The sequence below is a fragment of the Bufo gargarizans genome, chromosome 1 (genome assembly GCF_014858855.1).
Source record: "Bufo gargarizans isolate SCDJY-AF-19 chromosome 1, ASM1485885v1, whole genome shotgun sequence".
In the NCBI taxonomy this organism is placed as follows: Eukaryota; Metazoa; Chordata; class Amphibia; order Anura; family Bufonidae; genus Bufo; species Bufo gargarizans.
Genome location: NC_058080.1, coordinates 313,271,638 through 313,292,751, shown reverse-complemented (window position 1 = coordinate 313,292,751; position 21,114 = coordinate 313,271,638). Strand labels below are relative to the sequence as shown.

Below are 21,114 nucleotides of genomic sequence, written 5' to 3'. Positions count from 1 at the left end.
TTGTCCTGTGATTATTATCACACTGGCAATCCGAGTGATCGATTTTGTTGCCTTTTAACAATTTCCTTCTGCTCCTAAACTGAACCCTCAGTTTGGAGGTTATTGACCATTATTAATTATGTATTTTCAGCCAATACTAATTAACTAATATTGATTTTATATGAATGCTATTTTTATAGTCCTGTTTGTTCTGCTGCCACTCCAGGTAATTTATTAATTTTAATACACAGTTGACTCCAGTTGTATTCTAATCATTGAGGTCGATTAACATTCATTCCTTAATTTTATTTTCAATTTTTTTCCATCATTTGATGCAACTTTGGCGGTTTGCCCATTTACTATCATTAGCCTTTTCTTCTTTTCATAATATTGTGCTTTTAATACATACAAAACTTACCTATTGCCATCTATTGTATGGCTTGCTTTCTGATATAGCTTGTCCTGGCAGCCCCATTCAGCATGCCACAGGGATACTCCCATAACCCTCCCACCGCTATCCCTTCACCCTCATGAACTTGAACTGAGCGATCTACAGCCTCCGCTCGCTCCACTGCGCTCCCCCTCCTGCCCGCCCTTACAGTTTACAATGGGCAGGAGAGGGAGCGTCTGGCTGCTACATGAGCCCACACAGCATGGAGATGTGTTCCAGCTCATTTACACAGCCGGACACCGCTCCTATGGATATTATACTAGTGTTATCTTTTTATATTATATTCAATCCACATTGACCACCAATGTATGCCTTTACCTATTAGCCCTAACCTATTATGTGATCAATTTGCAAGCCAGATAGTTTATTTTACATTTGAAATGTGGAGGGGTCAGGACCTCCCCCTCCACTCCCCCTTCTGTGCCATTTGGCGTTTTTTAAATATATTTAAGTGTGCTTTGTATTTATGTTCACTGTATGAGCAGTCTGTACCTGATGAAGGGGTGTTTTCAGCCCCGAAACGCGTTGTACCACCTTGCTAAATTATTAAATCAAGTTTATTTCACCAAAGATTGTTTTTTGTGCCGTGGGAACTTCTTTTCTTCACTTAGATCCATTCGCCTTCTTGGGGATTCCAGGCATCCCTACGCGGAAGTGCGTACACCCGTGGCTGCATGACCATCTACCTTGGGGACATTTTATTATCCCCTTCAAGACTTCAGTAGTGTTGTGCCTTTTGATTGCACAACACAAAAGGTGAGCCTCCATTTCGGAGTACCTTTTGTGTATTCACTTAACTGGACTGTACTACCCTATGGTGCGCCTTTTGTGTTTTTCATAGAGAAACACCGCCTGTTACGTTGGACTTTGTGGAAGACAGGGTGGTGCTTAACCGACTGGAAGCATTATCTGCTGCTTCGAGAGTGGTGTCCCGCGCCGCCCTGCTAACTTTGACATGAAGCTAGGCATCATAGAGGAGTGTGTTTCTTGTGTTCTGGCAGCAGGCAGTTTCACTGTGCCCAGGGACACTGCTTCTGCGTGTACCATCAAAAGCACGACCACTTCCCCGTTCCTTATTGCTCACCTTGAGCATACTAAATGGTATATATGCTTGCAAGTATGTCACACGTACAGTAGTGCAGCTTTTGTAAGTGTATGCGCAAATAAAATCACACTGTCACATTTAAGGATGCACAAACGTTATACAGGAGATTTAACTCAGATAATGTCGCTGTCAGCAGTGGCCAAACAATTGCGCTAAATGTCAGATATTTAGAATGCGCAAATGTATCACAACAGATGTAGCAGAGGTTGTGTCACTGTCAGCAGCAGTCAAACAATTGCACACAATTTAGCGCAGGTTGCGCCAATATATATTGCAGACAGAAAACAAATAGAGACCCAAAAGTCCTTTTAAGGACTAACCTGTCAACACTAAACCACATTCCTACACCATCTGTCCCTACTACTGCAGCTCTCCCTGACTAAGAGTGAGCCGAACCACATGTCATCGGGTGCACACCCAATGACGCGTTCCAGCCAGCCACTCACTAATAAGTAACCAACATGGCTACGGCATTGCAGTGAGTGCCAGTACTTCCTTGCACGTTTTGTTGGCTGCTACACAGCCAATAAAGGTGCGGAGGAAGACTAGCATAACGCTCGAGCACACGCTGTGTTCGGCCGAACACCGTGATATGCCGAGCATTGCGATGCTAGATTTAAAATGGTGTTCGGCTGAGCATGCTTGTCCAACACCAATAATAATATATTAGTAAGTGCCTTGTATTAACTTTCTTTACATAAATGCCACTTGCTGAAGTAAGACAACCCCTTTAAGTTAAGGCCACAAAAGCAAAGAAATCTATCAAAAATTCATAAACTGGGCAAAAAGTGTGGCTCATGTGTTCATCATGACTGCACTAATGGCAAATCCTCAACAGTGAAAAATCTTGCCTGCCAAGGCTGCAGCTCGTAGTTTTGCCCCCGTAATAAGCAGCCATCATGTTAAAATCTAGGACATAGATGTTCTAGGGTATTAGAATAGGGGTACTGGGTCTACCAGATACAGACCACTTCATCATGAAGTCATGGAAGATTAAGGATGTCCCTAAGGGTAAGTCATTTGCACTTAAGGATGATCTGCAGAAGATGGAGCAGCCTATGAAGCCCTCTATACTACTTGAACCCCTGGTTTCAGGAGCTCAGTCTCCATTTAGAAGGCTAATCTACATGGCAACCAAATGGGCACTAATGAAATATGCTGTAGGGCTGGAACAAGGCATTCTTGACCTGTGGGACTTGGTTCTTAGTTTATGAACAAGCCCTATGCCCTGTAATTTGTAGCCTGAAGAGTTGCTAGGGTCTACAAGCTGGACAATTTTCCCCAGAGTATAATTGAAATACAGATTCCAGCGAATAACATTGGCAAGAAATTCTCCTGCATCAGGCTAGGACCCATGTACCACAAACAATGACCAGGACAGTGTGATAATAAATATGTTATTGTGAATTCAGTAACACCTTACCTTGCTGAGCTGGTCGGCTATATACTTTTAGATATAACACTTTTTGGTTCATTTCAAAATATTTATTTTCACTTGTGCCAATTTTACTAAACCAAACTCTTCCTGTATCTAAAAGACAGAAAATGATTAATGAAGGATTAGTATTGAACTGGACAGACTGCGAGTTATAGAATTGACCACAGTATAAGGCTTGTCACTTAGTTCACATCTGGAACTACATAAAATTGGCCCATTTTTTAAAAGTTTGCAATCAGGCTTGAAGATTTTCTAGATATTGATTATCTATCCTTAGGATAGTTAATCACATCAGTGTAGGGCTGGGTGTTGGACCCTCACTGATCAGCAAGTCACAGCAGGAGTCGAAGCTAACCGATATAGCACTGCTACCACAGTCAGTCAATGTAACTAGACCCTGCCACTCAGATCCTATTCAAGTAAAGCTCTGATCAAACAAATTTGAGTGCTGTAATGTTTGTCCCAAGTGTAAGCAAAAAGGCCAACATGTCTTTATAGAAGTGATAACACGGTGCAAAGTGAAAATTAAGCCCATTTATTGTAGTTTAAAATGGAAAATACTGTAATTAAACATACCATTATCAAAAGTAGTCCAGAACAATAAACTATCCTCAACAGTGAACATGTTTACGCCATGCAGTCTACTCCGGACCACCTTATAACTTGTTCCATCAACCTTAATTGATTCAATAGTACCATATCCTGCAAGTCAAACTCAAAGTTAATTTACTTTAAGGAACCTTTTGTTGGAACAAAGTTCATATTTAATAGTCTTTATATAACCCAATACAAAGAATATATATTTACCTCTGTCAGCCCAATAAAGTCTGGTTCCAGAGTCTGCAAATGTCAGACCTACCACAGCTTTACTCTTCCTCCACAGTACTCTCCTATTTGTTCCATCCATATTTGCACACGCTAACTTAGGGCTGTTTTTTCTACCTTCTAGGTCTGCATCAAAATAGCACATTAGGCCAGAGTGTGGATAGAGTGCAAGGCAGGTTGGTGTATACAAGTCCTCCGCTAAGACTACAGCTTTATACATGCCATTTGAAGTGGCCACTTGAATGGATGGTTTGGATGTGCTAATCCAGAAGATATTTCCAGTTACCCAGTCCACAGCAACAGAAGTAACACTGTCATCAACATGAACAACTTTTTTCCAATCTTTTGAAACAGAATCTTTAACTTTTGTAGAGGCTATATATCCACCATGTTTAACAGCAAAAACAAGGGTTCGATCTTGCATGATGAAGTCAATAGAAGAGATCTGGTTAACATTAGTCAGGCTTGCAATCTCATTCTTTGTAGGAACTTTCTGGTCCACCAAATTAAGTTTTTGCAAATCAACCTAAGGACAAAAGACTATTAGGTTAGGCATGTTTCACAAGATTAGGGGTTACCTGAATATAGTAACATATAGGGTAGCTACTAGATTGTGATCATTTGTGTAAAATATATTAGTTTGGTTGGTACTCTATGCCTATTTTTATCAACAGGTGATCATTAGCTATAACTCAAACTGTAAACCCATGATGGCACATTTATCAAGGTTTGTACACAAATTTTCAGGTGTAGAAGTCAAATCTTTGTGTAGTGTCCCACTAGGTAAAGGTAGGCACTACACAAGGGTTAATGTGTTTATTGCATTAATGTGATGTTTAATGTGCATTTCCCTGTAGTATCTGGTGTCAGGCCTGTGTAGTTTAGCCTCTCAGACGTTAGAGGGATATAGGAGAAAATTATAAATATATATACACACACACACACACACACCCCCAGACAGGGGAGGGTCAGTGTATGCCAGGGGACTAGAGGAGTCACCTAGTCAGCCTAGTCACGAGACACCCCAGTAGTAGGAGTGGACCTCCTGGGAGAAACCTGCAGCCACCTTCCAACCCAGCAGAGAAGTCAGCTGAGAGGCAGAGGTACTGTGATATATAGAGCAAGTGTCAATACTGGAGGAAGATTTATTCACCAAGGATTCAAGCCAGCAATTAGGCATCCAGGCCTTGCGATCCAGCCAGCTAGAATAGCTGTGGGGATAGAGCAGCATTGCACTGCAAAGCATTAACTATATACCCTCTAAGTATCTTGCAAGATTTAAACCTGCCGTATTGTAAAGTGAACCTGCTGTGCGTTTGTGCTGTAAAGGACTGCATTATCATCCACTGCAATTGCCTGTACAAAGTTGGACTGTTCTTCCAAAGTAAAGCAATGTTTGACTTACCATCTGTGTACTCTATTACTACTCCTATAAATCGGTGTGCCACCGTTACAGGCACTGGCGTCACGATCCTTAAAGGGACTTTGCCTCAGGCACTCAAAATACCTGCAACATCCAGGGCACCTCATCCACCATCAGGCCTGGTCCCTATTTACCGAGTGTGCCCCAGAGGAACTTGTGTCTACCTCTCCTTCACTGCCGCATGCTTGCCCAGGGTTCCCCTCTAAAAAGTGAGTAACCCTCGATTGCCCATAACCGTGACCTCACTTTCGCTATACCCTGCAGGTCTGGCGTGCTGCATTTGTGCAAGCCACCTTTCACGTGGGTTGGGAGTGGATGGGAAGCATGGGGTGTACACAGCCTAACAGATTTGACATTACAAGAAATAACATGCAAGAAAACTGGTGCATCAACGTGCATGGGGAAGTTAGAAGAGCTGTCAGCCAAATGAGCATTTGCAACAGCTATTCATGGTGTATAGGCACCTGTGGTAGAAAGGGCCACTAAAGCTTTCATTATGCATGCCAGTAACTACCCTGTTTAGATCTAAAAATTGGCTCCAATATTTTTTTATTAATACAAGATTTTCATCAAGTGCGTGTGCAGTAACCCAGACCTAACTGCTTGTTCTATTGTGTATTATGTTATATGTGTATGATACGTTTTGCCTTATATTCCGATAGAGAAGATATGGTTGGCAGTAACCGGGTTAATCATCCTCTTCCTTCCCTCCTGGTAGGAGTGGGCTGGTCCTACTTACTGCATGGACTCAAGCAGTGTCAGAGTTAGTGTCACTGAGGGCGCTAGTATTTACAGTGGTGGTCTTACCACCACTTCTATTCTCCCCCACATGCCCCTGTTTACTGCACCTTAATGTATATAGCCATCATGATTTGCCTGAAATAAGCACTGCTTTTGCCAACAGTGGTCATGTGTGCCCAACGTTGGGACATTCTAGTTAGGATAAAAAAATTTAAAAAAAATATAAAAAAATAAAGAAATTCTCTGGTTGACCAAGAAGGCACACAGCAGCTTGTATGGATTGCTATTGCCTCTAAGGGCTCTTTCACACTTGCGTTCTTGTCTTCCGGCATAGAGTTCCATCGTCGGGGCTCTATGCCGGAAGAATCCTGATCAGGATTATCCTAATGCATTCTGAATGGAGTGAAATCCGTTCAGGATGCATCAGGATGTCTTCAGTTCCGGACCGGAACGTTTTTGGGCCTGAGAAAAATCCTGAACACTTGCCACAAAGGCCGCATCCGGAATTAATGCCCATTGAAAGGCATTGATCCGGATCCGGCCTTAAGCTAAATGTCGTTTCGGCGCATTGCCGGATACGACGTTTAGCTTTTTCTCAATGGTTACCATGGCTGCCGGGACACTAAAGTCCTGGCGGCCATGGTAAAGTGTAGCGGGGAGCGGGGGAGCAGCATACTTACCGTCCGTGCGGCTCCCGGGGCGCTTTAGAGTGACGTCAGGGCGCCCCAGGCGCATGGATGACGTGATCGCATGGCACGTCATCCATGCGCATGGGGCGCTCTGACGTCACTCTGGAGCGCCCCGGGAGCCGCGCGGACTGTAAGTATACTGCTCCCCCGCTCCCCACTACTACTATGGCAACCAGGACTTTAATAGCGTCCTGGGTGCCATAGTAACACTGAAAGCATTTTGAAGACTGATCCGTCTTCAAATGCTTTCAGTACACTTGCGTTTTTCCGGATCCGGCGTGTACCTCCGGCAAGTGGAGTACACGCCGGATCCGGACAACGCAAGTGTGAAAGAGGCCTTAGGAGTAATGCTTCCAGGGGAGAAAAAGCTGTGTATAAAATGGCATGTTGTGGTCCGCTTTGTTTGGAATCAGACAAAAACTTTCACTGGAAATCTGAGAAATATGATCTAGCAGATGCCTCATGCACTACAATGGGATCCCTATTACAATGCTATGCAAAACAGCCAAAATCGTGTGCAGCTGCATCAAGGTTAGGTTTCATTTATACTTTATTTGCAGTCACAACCCAACAGCATATTTAGGTTGTGTCCAGGGAGCCACCCGAGCCCTCTTCATGGCCAGTGGCAATGGTACTTAATGATCTGAAGTTCCCCTCCTGACTCCAACTGTATTGCCAGTCTAAAGCAACTGGAGTAGGAGGACCGAACATGGCAGCTAGCGCTGGCTACTATAGCAGGGACATTTTCACGAAGGTATTTTGTGCTGCTGAAGTATTTAGCTCTGCGTCTCAATACAGTATTGCTGGCCCCCTCTTATTTGTGTTGATCTCCTGTCAATTCGGACTGGACTACAAAATGGGACCACTTAGATTTTTTTTTTTTTCCCCCAGGGCCACTGGTTTTCCAATCCACCCCTGAGCATCTTTATGCGATTAGTGACACTTTCAATACTATACGGATTTGGATCCCTGTCTTAGGCTGTAGATTATCATACCAATAAAAGAGGACATATGTTTGCTTAACTTAGTTAGTATACCTGAATGACAGATGATGACAATGCAATTAAAAGAAATGGCAAATCCTTAAGTAGAACGCAACTATGCAAGTCACTTAAAAGCACGAGTCCAGTGGGACACCAGCAGCTTGCATTTAATCCAGGACCAATCAGGCACATATGAGAACACTTCAGTTTTCGACAAGGATTGTCAGTTGTTGGTTGCAAAACTTTATGCATTACCTAAGAAAGAAAAAAAAAAACACTAGTAGACATGTATGCATTACGGTATTTGGCTTTGAAATGATCACAGTAAAATATAAAAACAATTATGCTGATAATGCTTTACAGCAAATTGCACATAACTATCCATGTTATTTTTTCTGTTTGAACACTGGTCATCTAATGCCTTCTGCATAAATCAGCAAGAGTTAGCAATGAATATTTAGGACCAACATGAAAGCTTCTGTTGAACAGGTTTTCAGATTTTGTGTCAGAATAGACAGTTTTGTTTTAGTTCTACTAGTGTAGAAAATGAAATGCTACTATAATAAGATTGAAGTGGGGTGAATCCCACACTACATTCTAATCCATCTACAGTTGCAAAGCTAGTTCTGAGGATTGACTACTACAGACGAGCGAATAAATAGTCTCACAAGAAGGTCTTCAGCTGAAGGGGCAGGTGAAGAAGCTCTGACCTACCGCAAGATTGACAGTCCAGAGATTTAGCCCAGCCCTGACAATACCCTGCCTGTGCTGCTCCCATTAGAGCAAGGGCACAGGCTCTGCTTCAGAGCAGTGGTGCTGGCCAAGAAATGGTCAGCGAAGGCTATATGTCAGGACCATTCAATTCTGTGGCAGGTGAAAGAGGGAGGTGCTCATGCCGCTCTACAGAGCACTAGTGAGACCTCATTTGGAGTATTGTGCTCAGTACTGGAGACCTTATCTCCAGAAGGATAATTAATACTTTGGAGAGAGTTCAGAGAAGAGCTACTAAACTGGTACATGGATTGCAGGATAAAACTTACCAGGAAAGATTAAAGGACCTTAACATGTGTAGCTTGGAAGAAAGACGAGACAGAGGGGATATGATAGAAACTTTTAAATACATAAAGGGAATCAACAAGGTAGAAGAGATAATATTTAAAAAAAGCAAAATTGCTACAAGAGGACATGTTTTAAATTAGAGGGGCAAAGGTTTAAAAGTAATATGAGGAAGTACTACTTTACTGAGAGAGTAGTGGGTGCATGGAATAGCCTTCCTGCAGAAGTGGTAGCTGCAAATACAGTGGAGGAGTTTAAGCATGCATGGGATAGGCATAAGGCCATCCTTCATATAAGATAGGGCCAGGGGCTATCCATTGTATTTAGTATATTGGGCAGACTAGATGGGCCAAATGGTTCTTATCTGCCGACACATTCTATGGATGCTTCTTCACTGAAAAAAAGGTGAAGCCCTGCTGATGAGATATTGATTCACTTATCCAGTCTCTACCCTTTGTCAAATGCTACACAAAATACAGGTAGAGTGATTCTCTCTGCAGCTAGGACTCCCAAACCACCCAGATGAGTTTTGGGCTGGCCCACTAGAGCACCAGAAGATCCTCTGGTGGGTCCATGCTCAAACTACAATAGACCCTAACCTCCAGCAGAAAAACAACCCCAACTGGGGCGAATCACTTGCTACTAGACCCATTTTCTAATGAATTAAACCTTCTTGACGATATATCCCATGTACAATGATAATTATGAAATTAAAAATTTGTGCATAGCCTTATCGTCGGTGTCGTAGTCTGATTCTTAGGCTTCTTTCATAGAAAAACAGACCCTAGGCAACAGAAAAAGGCTGCATGGTCCATCTACTCTGTCCTTATAATTTCTCATTTATCTTAGGATAGACGTATTTATCCCAGGCAGGTATAAAATCACGTATTGGAGATTTTCCAAACACATCTGATTGCAGTTTCTCCTTAGTATTTTTATTACTACAATTTTATTCTCGTTTTACAATATTCTTCTATTGCATTCACTATACTGCTGCTCCTCCACATACTGTACTGCTGGTATCCAAGTCGAGGGAACCAGGTAGGTTTTGATTAAAGAACTATTTAAATGTTCTTAAAATGTATTCAGAGAGCTAATGCAGAAAGCGCAGAATTCCTGCTTTCATAACTGGAAAACAGTAAGTATCTGTCAATTCTCACTCTTTTTTTTTTTACATACTGGGAAAAGTGAAAAGTACACATTATGTATAGTTAGGTGAGCCCAAGAAACACCAGTCAAACCATGCAGACAGCTCTACCAGACAAGTTCTAAATCTACTTTGTGACCAACTTTACGCAGTTTGCCATAAGACAGACTTGCATCCCATTTCAGATTTATGGGTATACAAATATGTAATATACAAGTCAATTTCTCAAGATTGATACATAAAGCGCTAAAGGGGTTGTGCCAGTTCAGCAAGTGGCATTTATCATGTATAGAGAGTTAACACATGGCACTTCCTAATTTATTGCGATTGTCCATATTGCTTCCTTTGCTGCCTAGACTAATTTTTCCATCACATTATATACTGCTCGTTTCCATGATTATGACCACCATGCAATCCAGCAGCAGTGGCCATGGTTGCACACTATAGGAGAAACACCAGCCTCTCTGGTGGCCGGGACCGCACATAGGCTGGTGTTTATTTCTACGGCCACCGCTGCTGGATTGTAGAGTGGTTGTAACCATGGAAACAGTGTGTAATGTGATGGAAAAAAGAATATAGCCAGCAAATCACAGTACATTAGTAAGTGGCTTGTATTAACTTTATCTACATAATAAGTGTTATTGATACAACTGTTTTAACTTGAAAGTGTCCATGGAACTCCTTTAAAAGAGTTTTCTGAGTGTTTAATTTTGATGACCTACAGTACCCTCAGGATAGGTTATCAATATCTGGTCGGTGGGGTTCTGACTCCCAGCAACCCTGTTGATCAGGTGTATGAAGAGCGCCATGGCCTCTTCCTAGGTCTGGGTTATGTTCATAAGTCGCATGGCCTAGGCACACAAAAGTCCCATTTAAGTGACTTGTCCCGAGCTGCAATTCCAAGCACAACCAGTGTGCAATAGACAGCACTGTACTCTAAGCTTGCGAAGATACCATGGTGCTCACAGGAGCACTTTAACTTCTTCAAACAGCTGATATTGATGCCATATCCTAAGGATGGGTCATCAATATTAAACACCCAGAAAATGCCTTTAACTACACAGTCATAGAAGGATGTTACACTTTGCAAAGTACCTTCAGTCCATATGGTTGTCCATGCCGCTTTATTAGAACAGAGAAGTTCTTACCAGTCTTCTTACTTATTTTTTGCACAGTCCTTGCCTTTATTTCAGACCAGTAAATCTCATCCTCAAACACTGTCAAGGCGAAGGGGCTTTGAATGTTTTTCATTTCAATCACCTGCATAAAAATTAAGAAAATCCTAAGGCTTTCCTATTAATTCTAAAGTAGACTGGCCATACAGATTAGAATTTTCAGTCTAAGGTGAGTTGACACAGTCGGCAGTCCCTAGACATCTTATTAACAGTATAGAGGCATTAGACATTATGGACTTTTGGCCCATCTGATACTTTGCTCCTTGAAGAGATGCACTTTTTGCTGGCAGACCTCTCCTGTACTGAAATATGTACACTCACTTGAGGCAAGCATGTTCTATGGGGGAAGGGGGGGGTGGGTTAAAAGAACAGTGGTTTAGATGACAAAAATATCAATGCATTTCCTTTAATATGTTTCAGCTTAGTGATACATATTCCATTTTCTCATTTGTTTTTATTTAATGAGTTTTTTGATAATTTTCTGTACATGATTATAGGGTGGAGCAGCAGCCATCTTGCCAGCCCTACTGTTAACAGTGTTGAGATATACTGTACAGCAGCATTTACATTGATCTTAGTTCACAATAGGAAATGTTCATTTACTTCCATGGGAGAGAGTTTTCTGGGCATGCTCTATTACCTGTTACTGAACAGGGAGGGGGAGTAAGTAATGAGCTCTGACCATCACTTACTGTACATAGTGGATACTTATCTATACAGATGTCATCTCATTGAATTTCTCAGATATTGAGATGGCACTTGTAATGTGATTTCAGAACAAGTGCCAGCAGTGTTTTTAGGTTTAGTGGCTAGCGTGAAACTTGCTAGATTTATTTACTCTTAAAAATTTAATTTTGACATGAAATATAGAATTATTTAATAGAATTGCAAAAGGTTTTTTTTTTTTTACAGTAACTACCTTAATATCAGTCCCATCCAAACTGGCTGAACCAATGGAGTGAAATTTGTCATCAGACCAATAAATTCTCAAACTCAGCAGATCAAGTGCTAATCCGGTTGGCCAACCAAGTTGTTCTGCAATTAGAACCAGTCTATGACTGCCATCCATTCCAGCACGCTCTATTTGGGGCTGCACGCCAATTTCACACCAGTACATAAGTCTGCAATTCCAAAAAGTAGTAAAACATATGTTAGGCAATCCCCTACCAGGTTAACTATTGTAATCTATTTTAGTGAGCATTAAGAATGTTCTTGCAGTTAGGACTAGAAATACAGAAGATTTACTGACAATTCGCTAAACACTTTATAACTGACCATAAACACTGTGTAATCTGATTATACAGTTTACCACATTAAATCTATAGCTCAACATAGCTAAACATTTGTGGAGAAACCAGAGTTGTAGCCAAGCTATACTTAATTAACCTGGAGCAATAGAAAATTGGCCAAGACAACTACTCCAAGATGTTTTGTAAATAGAAAAGGCATTTCCTTGAAAGAAAGATTTGAGGTTTTAATTTAGTTTATAGCAGGTTCACCAATTTCCCCCCAAGCTGCTAAGTACTTATAGCTCACCCACTAAGTGGCTGTAAAACCAAAGAACGTGGTTGATCCAGATCTTCATCCAGTATGACTGTGTATTCAGGAAAGCCTTTCCAAGAAGCATTTAGAGCTGTTGCAATGATCTGACCAGCTATTCCATCTGTCCAGTATAGGTTGCGCCCAACCCAGTCAACAGCTATGCAATCAGACTTAATTCCTGAATAACAGAACAATGTAACATCTTAACAGCAGCCCCTGAAAGTATTATGCAAGCCTGGTAGTACAAAACATGTAAAACAAGCCCTTACCTTTAACTAGAGTTCCTTTTGTTTTTGTGCCCATAGTTATCCACTTAATGCTCTCTGAATTAAGGTCCATCCAATAAACTTTCTGTTCCATTATGTCATAATCCACAGAAAAGATCATTGAGTTTTTATCTGTGGACATAAGGATCTCCTCTTCCATTGAACGCAACTTGTATAACAGAAGATCAAATTTAACTGCTACCAGTAAAACTGGTTCTATACCTAAAATATGAATGAAAAAGATTAAATTCTGATTTACCCAGGATGAATGACTGATGGCCCTTTTCTTGACATACAGCCCAAGCTACTGTGCCCAAATACTAAATTTAAATAGAGCACTGCATTATAGAATATTAAGCCATGTAGACCAAGTGGTTTCTGGCTATTCAAGAACATGTGGGGGGAAACACTGCCAACTGTAACAAGCACAAACTTGCATCCAGATTTGGGAGTGTGGAACAGGCTTACATCCCTATACAACCCAGGGAGATCCTTGTTTATTTCAGTAAACTTGACAAGTGCTGAATCGGATTCTCTTATTCAAACAACCCACTTAAGGAAAGATTTTTACCTGCAACTCTACATTGGTGACCGTCTGACTGCAGAACATAACCTGGATAACAAGTGCAGTTGAATGTGCCATTGAGGTTGATGCAAGACTGGCTGCATGGTGATGGATCAAGTTCTTTGCACTCATTTATGTCAATGCATATACTACTGTTGACACTCAACTTAAAGCCGTTATCACATATACACTTCTGAAAACATAAAAACAAAAAAGTTAATTCTGTAATTAAAAAAATACAGTACATCTAGCACTGCACAAAAACTGGACAAACTTTAAATGTAATTCATGGTTAGTTTAACATATACCAATAAAATATTCAAATAAATCTAAATTCTGGTCTCAAGTGCTTGGCTTTGTCTCTCCTGCCCTGGTTGACTTCTGACTGCACTGCAAGGTAATTTCTGTAAAAGTGGATGTTTTTGGACAGCATAGATGAGGAGTACGATACCAAGTTGCATATCAGATACAATATTGTCTCCATTTCCCTTTGTTTGAAAGACAGGTGCAATTAGCAGACATCAAATAATGTCAAGAACATACATAACCAATTTACCGAAAGCTTTTTTTTACATAGGCATAAACTGTCCACACAGGCAGGGGGGAAAAAAAAACGTTGGCTTCATTATAAAACGGACAACTTGAAAGTAGTTTAAATTATGTCCAATGCTGCTCACTGGGCATATGCACTTACTGGACCAAGTGGAGATCTATAGCAGGCAAGGGAGCAGTCTTCTTCACATGGCACTTGACATTTTCCGCCTTCATCTGAACCATCTGAGCAGTCATGTTTTCCATTACAAACTACATCAGTAGGAATGCATTCAAAGTTGGCACACTGGTACATGCGATCGTTACACTTTTTGGGTTTACCTGAAGAATTTCAGAAAGGCAGTCTTTAATGTTAAAGCTGGATCTCTATGAAGCAAGGAGTGAATACATCTTTTGATTAAATCCCCCAAGTTCTAAAATTGATAAAAAAACTTTAAAATAAACTATGACACTTGGATTTCCATGTCTAGGCTGCGGCATACAGCCAAAACCCCACTCACCTGTTGCTTGAAAGACATCCGCTTTACCTGCAAAATGGATGGGGTTTTAGCTATGTGGCAGCCGGTACACAAGCCCAGTTTCAGAAGATCATGTTCACTGCATGAAACGCATTCCCTATGGAAGCACGAATTTCTGTAGTGAACTCTACTCTTGTTACCAGACTTCACGGCATTATGATGATTTAAAATGATTTATATCTGTTCAACTTCAACTGTAATGATTTGTACCAACAGCAATATGAGAGTACACATTATAGGTAGTGTCGGGCAGGGACACCACAGCATTATAAAATTATAATATTGTGCCTTCCAGTCAAAGGAGCACAGTTCACTACGGAATTGTCACGGCTGAGGATGGGGGAAAATCCTCAGCCGTGCGATGCCAGGTGATGTTAAGGCTGCTCGGCCAGGACAACAGGATAGGGAGCAGGTCACCTCCTACAGCGTCCCTAACCTGAACCTAACTCCTATCTGCATGGGCCGACCTTAACGGTAACAGGACCCATGCGCAGGAACCTAGGAGCCCTGACTTGCCCTCCGTCCGGTCCCTCGCTAGGAGTCAGGGTAAGACAACCTATTCCTCCTAGGCACGGAGGAGCAGGAGTCTCAATGGCCAAGCTGCTGGGAAAAGGGGAACACATACAGCCTTACGGGTATGGCAGGCGAACTAGTAGTTCCACCAACCTGTCACAGCCTTGCTGACTGGATCCCCGCGCAAACAGGAATCCAGAACCGTAAGCTGCACAAAATCACAAGGAAGGTCCGAACAGAACATCACATACAACATCACACACAAGAAGACAAACAATGACAATAATGGTTATGACCACAGGGGTGGCTCTCACTGGCAGGTGGAAAACACAGGAGGCTGCTCCAGCAAAGCATGGCTGAAGCAACCTCCAGACCTGAAAAACAGTGAGACTTTATAGGCCAAGAAGCCACACCCCACAGTCGGACACACCCAGTGAGAGACACACACACACACACTGGGGAGGGAATTAACCCTTCCACCACCAGGGAAGGGAAGACAGCAACTTAAAGGGGAATACAGGCAAATAAACCCCGTGCACACCAGACATGGGAAGTGCACACCAAACACACAAGTTTCCAGATGCAACCGCACGCCACACACAGCAAGCAGCCACGAAACAACTCAGGCTGCAATGCTGCCACATAAAAACTGTTGCCAGCGGCAACCACAGGTGAGGCAAAAACCAAGGCCCTCACCTGTGATTGACAACGAAACCAAAACTGCGGTGCAGGAGTCACGGTCATAGGCGTGGCCGTGACAGGAATCCATACTCACAAGCAGCACGTTTCAAGCAGTGAATGTGTTAGTCTAAAACTGATGCGAGCGTAGGTTCACACAGTGTTTTCTGGCGAAGGCATTTGAGGCAGAATTTCCTGCAGGTTTTTCAGCCAAAGTTAAGTGAATTAAAACGAAAATACAAAAAAAGGAAAGAGTTGCATTTCTCCTTCCTGCTGAACCCACTTCCAGACTAAACTAAAAAAAACTCAAAGGAAAATCTGCCTCAAAAACCTCCTCAAACACTGAACCTACCTTAAATCTAAACAAAGCAGTCCCAAAAGGCCTTAGGTTTAGGACCCTATTGAGTTAACCTAAAATGAAAAAAAAGATAGAGGCAGCAAAGGTCATGAAAAAGGCATGTTCCAAAGAGTGGAGATATAGTGCATCAGGTTATTGTCTAACACAGACACCTGATTGCTCTGGAACAAATCAGCCTGGGTAGAGTATATGGGAGGCCTAAAGAGCTGGTCTCCATTAGCGGATAATATTTCACCAAGATGCTGCATAATTTCCTGTGAGCAATTAGTTATCCCGCTGGTTGAATATGGGGAGGTGCGCAGGAGAGGATCAAAACTATAAAATGTATTGCATCAGGTTTTGTGTTAATACACATATGATAATGCATAGAAAAACAAAAAAAAGAAACTAAAAGTGAAAATAAAAATAAAGTTACATCCATATTCATCACTGCCATCTCTACAGTCCTTTTTTCCATCACATTTCCAGAAAGATGGGATACATTGATCTTCACTAGCACAAGCCCATTGTGCCGTTTCACAAGACACCTTCTCCAGGTTACAGTCCTACAGGGTGGAGGAGAGCAATACAATATATTTTATGCTTTGTTTTAAAAAAAGATAGAAGAAAACTGATCATTCCATCAAAATGTCCTGCATGACCTTTACTGTCAGAACCTAATTGCTCACAGACTAGACCTATAAAAGCAACTGATCCAATATCCTAGGAATAAAATAACTAATAGATGCAAGATAACCAATTACCAACCAAAATTAGCCATTTTGGTCCTTAAGTGTTTTCCAGCAATGAGTTATCCCTCTATCCTCCGGATCCGCACAAGTCCACTAGCTGAGATCCCCAATGAATGAGCATCTTACGTCCACTGAAGCGGCAGTGTATATAGCAGCATACAGCACTGACATCCCCCAGAAGTCCCATGGAGATTAATGGCAGTGGCAGCACACATGCATGACCGCTGCTTCATTCATACAGGAGGACTCATGATAGAGAGACGACTCTGGTTGGACACCCACTGACCGCACTCGAGAAATCTATGTATTTGGTGGCTTAAACCTCTAGTGCAGTGTTCCTCATAGTCAGTCCCTAGGACCCACTTGCTGGCCATGATTTGAAATTATACCACTTTTTTTTTTTGCAGAGTCGCAGAACCGGCATTCAGATGCAGACAGCATGCGGTCTGCTTTCCACATCTTTTGAGGTCCCATTAATATGAAAACGGTCCTGTGCATGAGCCCTTACTGTGTGGATTTGCAAGACACTGGGCCAATTCAAGAGTTTGCTATGAGACCCTAATTTTTATAAAACTTTATGCCAGGTAAAGCCCACCACAACACCAATTGAATAGTTTGAATGCTGCAACCTTACCTTTTCATCACTTCCATCCTTACAGTCTTTGGCATCATCACACTTCCATTCTTTCAAGATACATTCACCACTTTGACACCTAAAATCCCCATTCTGGCAGTGCACAGGTTTAGAGATTGTGCAGTTTACTTCATCTGAGTGATCTTCACAATCATTGTCTCCATCACAGTGCATGCTATATGGCACGCACTGTCCATTTGTACATTGGAATTTGCCACTGCTACACGTTTTAGGACCTGTAAGTAAAGAGTTTGTGTAATTGTAGGGCAATGATATCTAACCTGTGGCTTTCCACAACTCCCATCAATAGCTGTACGCAGTCAGAGGATGATGGGTATTGTGTTGCAGATTTAAAACAAATACTGCCTTTTAAAATCACCAATTTTTAAGGTCAAACATTCTGTTCCAATTGATATATATTTTTGTACTCCTAGGCTTGCTTTTGTAATACAGACCTCATAGGGGTAACTTTACTAAAGACTAACATTTCATATTCTAGCTACAATTCACATCAACTTTATGCCATAAATTATGATAGCGTCAGGCCAAGGAAGCCTACCCCTTCTACTATGCCCCATTTACTTTTTGAAACCGCCATGCAAATGTGTGCAAGTATAAGAACAGATTTTATTTTCCCCTTTTTTCACATATTGCTGGCTATAATAAAAAAAATTACCTAAATAAAAAAAAAAAAAAAAAAAAGAAACTGATAAATCGCACGGAAAAAAGTTTTTGGTCAGTGTATGTTGGCATGCAGTTGCCTCAACTGGATTGAAAGTCCTAGTCAACTATGGTTTTTTCACATTACATTTTATATATTTTTTTTTTTATGTCCCCTTTCCATAAAAGTCGTTTTGATATACAGGATGTCCGAGTTATGGTCACTGGAGGAGTGGGGCTAGAAGCTACAGTTCTGTGTGCAGTGGATTTGTATACCTTTTTATTTTATAATTTAAAAAATTTTATTTCACTTTTGCCTTCATTTAAACACCAACTTACCACAGCCTTGCTCATCTGTCTCATCAAAGCAGTCTAGTTTTCCATCACATACAGAGCTCTGAGGGACACAACGAGTGTTCCTATCACAACGCATGGCACAGCTTTCTGAAGGGTTCCAGCAATTTTGCTCATCAGATCCATCAGGGCACTGGTGCACACCATCACAGCGATACCGATCCTTAATACATTTTGTACCAGTTACACATTGAAATAATCCTTGGAGAAAAGCAAAAAAGTTATTATATATTGTATTAAAAAGCCTATTTATTCAGCTGTGTACAGGTTACGGCCTCTTGCACACGACTATGTATTTTGTGGAACGGAACAGCTGGCCCCTAATAGACATGTTCTATTTTTTTGCGGAAAGGAAACTAAATGCACACGGAGTAACTTTCGTTTTTTGCGGACCCATTAAAATGAATTGTCCCGCATACGGTGTGAAAAAAAATAAAAATGAAGTTTTAAGTTAGTGTGCAAGAGGCCTAAGTCTAAGGTTTAATCTATTAGTGCGATAGAGTGTGCAGAATTGAGATAGACAGATTTCTAGAAAGATTTTACACAAGATAGTAGCACCTGATAATAGGTGCAAGCCTAAGGGAACTTTGCTCAAGAACCCAAGTAGAAAACCAAAAAAGGCAGCACCCTCTAGGAACAGTTGCAATTATTATTTTAGTAATGATCTGCAGAGTTAAAGATGACACATTCCCTTTGTATTTTAAGCAAAATCAATTTGTCTTACATTTTAAAAAAAGGGGGGGGGGGGGGGACAAAAAGCCTGAAGCAAATGTTTGGGTACCCTGCATGGTTAGTACCTAGTAGCACCTCTGTTGGCAGGTATCACAGCTTATAAATGCTTTTTTTGGGCCAACCAAGAGTCTTTCAATTCTTCCTTGCAAAAATCTTCCAGTTCTGAGAGATTCCTGGGCTGTCTCACACACACTGCTCATTTTAGGTCTATTCACAGACTTTGTTAAATCAGGGGCCCTTGAGGGCCTTTTGAGGTACTGTGGAGTGTTTAGGATCATTATCCATTTATAGAAGCCATCCTCTTTTCAACTGCATTTTTTTATTTTACAGTTAACACGTTTATGGCTTTCAAAAATTTGCTGGAATTTCATTGAATTCATTCTTCCCTCTATTCATCAAATCTTCCCTGTGGCAGTGGCCACAAGAAGCATGATTGATCCACCCCAATGCTTAATGGTTGGAGAGGTGTTATTTTCACAAAATGCTGTGCCCCTTTTTGCTCCAAATATACCTTTGCCAAAGAGTTTTGTCGGTCCTCAGGACTTAATTTTCTAAATGAATCAGGATTCTTTAGATGTTTGGCAAACTTCTTACAATTTTGTGGTGAAAACGTGCAGACAGCAGCCAGAGGTCCCATTAAGAAGTTATGAGCGTTTTTGCTGTGACGCCAGTTGCATTTCAGCAACGAGGTATATAGATTGTGAAAGCCAGGTGTAGGAATGCCGGAGTGGTGTAAGGGTAGCCTAAAATGTCCCTTTAGCTGTGGCTGTGCACGTGCCACGGTGCTCCTACCTGGATATCATGGAAATGCACATTTTGCAGGCCCAGGCAATAAATACACATGTTGACATAGAATCAACTATAGAAGATAGTAGAGGGGTGTAAAAATGTGGTAATGCAGGATAGGTTTTCTTATGATGACTCCTTCCATGAAGGCCATATTTGTGCAGGTGTTGCTGAACATTAGAACAATGTACCACAACTCCAGAGTCTGCTAAATCTTACTGAAGGCCTTTTGCCTTTCTAGGAATTTTACGAGCAGCTGTCTTTTTTGCTTGGTCTTCCAGACCTTCTCTTGACCTCCAGTGTTCCTGTTAACTGCAATATCTTAATTACATTTCAAACTAGGGAAATAGAAAACTGAAAATGTTTTGCCATCAGCTTATAGCCCTTTTCTGCTTTGTGTGCCTCAACTATTTTCAGTGTTAAGCAGCTGCTTAGTAGAACCTATGGCTGGTGTTTTTTGGGACTGGGACAAGGTTAGGGAAGTATAGGCATTTATAAAGCTTTAAAAGTTGCATCACCTGGCCTTTCCAACAAGAATTGTGAACAAGCTTTAAGCCCAACAGGAATTTTAAGGTCTGAGACCTCAGTCAAAGTTATCTGAGAGCTAAAATTTCCATGGGTTCCCATAGTTTGGCAAGGTACTCCTTTCCTTTTTCACTCAAGCTGTACAAAACCAAAATACACTGATATTGCCTAAAATATTGAAAAGTGTGTTTCATGTTAAACTTTATGCCTTTTGTAGAAGTTCATTTCATCTTCAACTTAAAAAGGGGTTTCCCCATCACATACAATAGGGGCATATTGCTAGGATATGCCCCTGTTGTCGAATAGGTGCCACCTCTAGGACTAGCACCTAAAAACAAGAACAGAGCGGGGAACTGAATGGAGGGCGCATGGCGCATGTGCCTTCCATTAATTTCAATGGGGCCATCAAAAATATTTCAGTCTGCCCCATAGAAATGAATGCGAGCAAGGGCCGTGCGTGCCCATTCTCTTGTATGGGAGCAGAGCTTGGTGGTGGCCGTACCCCGGGAAGTCCAGGGTCCTTCAGCCACCACTCCTTGTAGATATGGGTCCCAGACATGGGAACCACACTGATCAGACAATGGGGGGGGGGGGCATATTCCTAGCAATATGCCCCCCCCCCCATTGTCTGATCAGTGTGGTTCCCATGTCTGGGACCCATATCTACAAGGAGTGTTGGCTGAAGGAC

The 21,114-nt window shown here is 41.6% G+C and overlaps 1 protein-coding gene across 1 annotated transcript; it reads right to left on the bottom strand.

The window, feature by feature from the left end:
* Positions 1 to 3,006: 3,006 nt before the first annotated feature.
* On the bottom strand, positions 3,007 to 20,528 carry LOC122926926 (low-density lipoprotein receptor-like). The gene is made up of 14 exons (XM_044278449.1): positions 20,420 to 20,528; positions 18,369 to 18,584; positions 17,370 to 17,605; positions 16,420 to 16,549; positions 14,438 to 14,464; positions 14,080 to 14,258; positions 13,392 to 13,578; positions 12,824 to 13,042; positions 12,549 to 12,732; positions 11,932 to 12,133; positions 10,933 to 11,097; positions 7,689 to 7,889; positions 4,085 to 4,324; positions 3,007 to 3,066 (listed from the first exon to the last, which is right to left on the bottom strand). Exons 1-14 carry the CDS (start codon positions 20,526 to 20,528, stop codon positions 3,007 to 3,009), a joined length of 2,355 nt encoding a protein of 784 aa, XP_044134384.1.
* Positions 20,529 to 21,114: the final 586 nt, after the last annotated feature.

What these genes read in the sequence shown, in the direction of transcription:
- LOC122926926 (XM_044278449.1), bottom strand. Translation starts at nt 20,528, where the DNA reads ATGGGAACCCATGGAAATTTTAGCTCTCAGATAACTTTGACTGAGGTC. An exon ending in TCACCAATGTAGAGTTGCAG is followed by an intron (nt 13,043 to 13,391) that starts GTAAAAATCTTT and finishes TTCATATTTTAG; the next exon opens with GTATAGAACCAGTTTTACTG. An exon ending in AAAAGGAACTCTAGTTAAAG is followed by an intron (nt 12,733 to 12,823) that starts GTAAGGGCTTGT and finishes TCTGTTATTCAG; the next exon opens with GAATTAAGTCTGATTGCATA.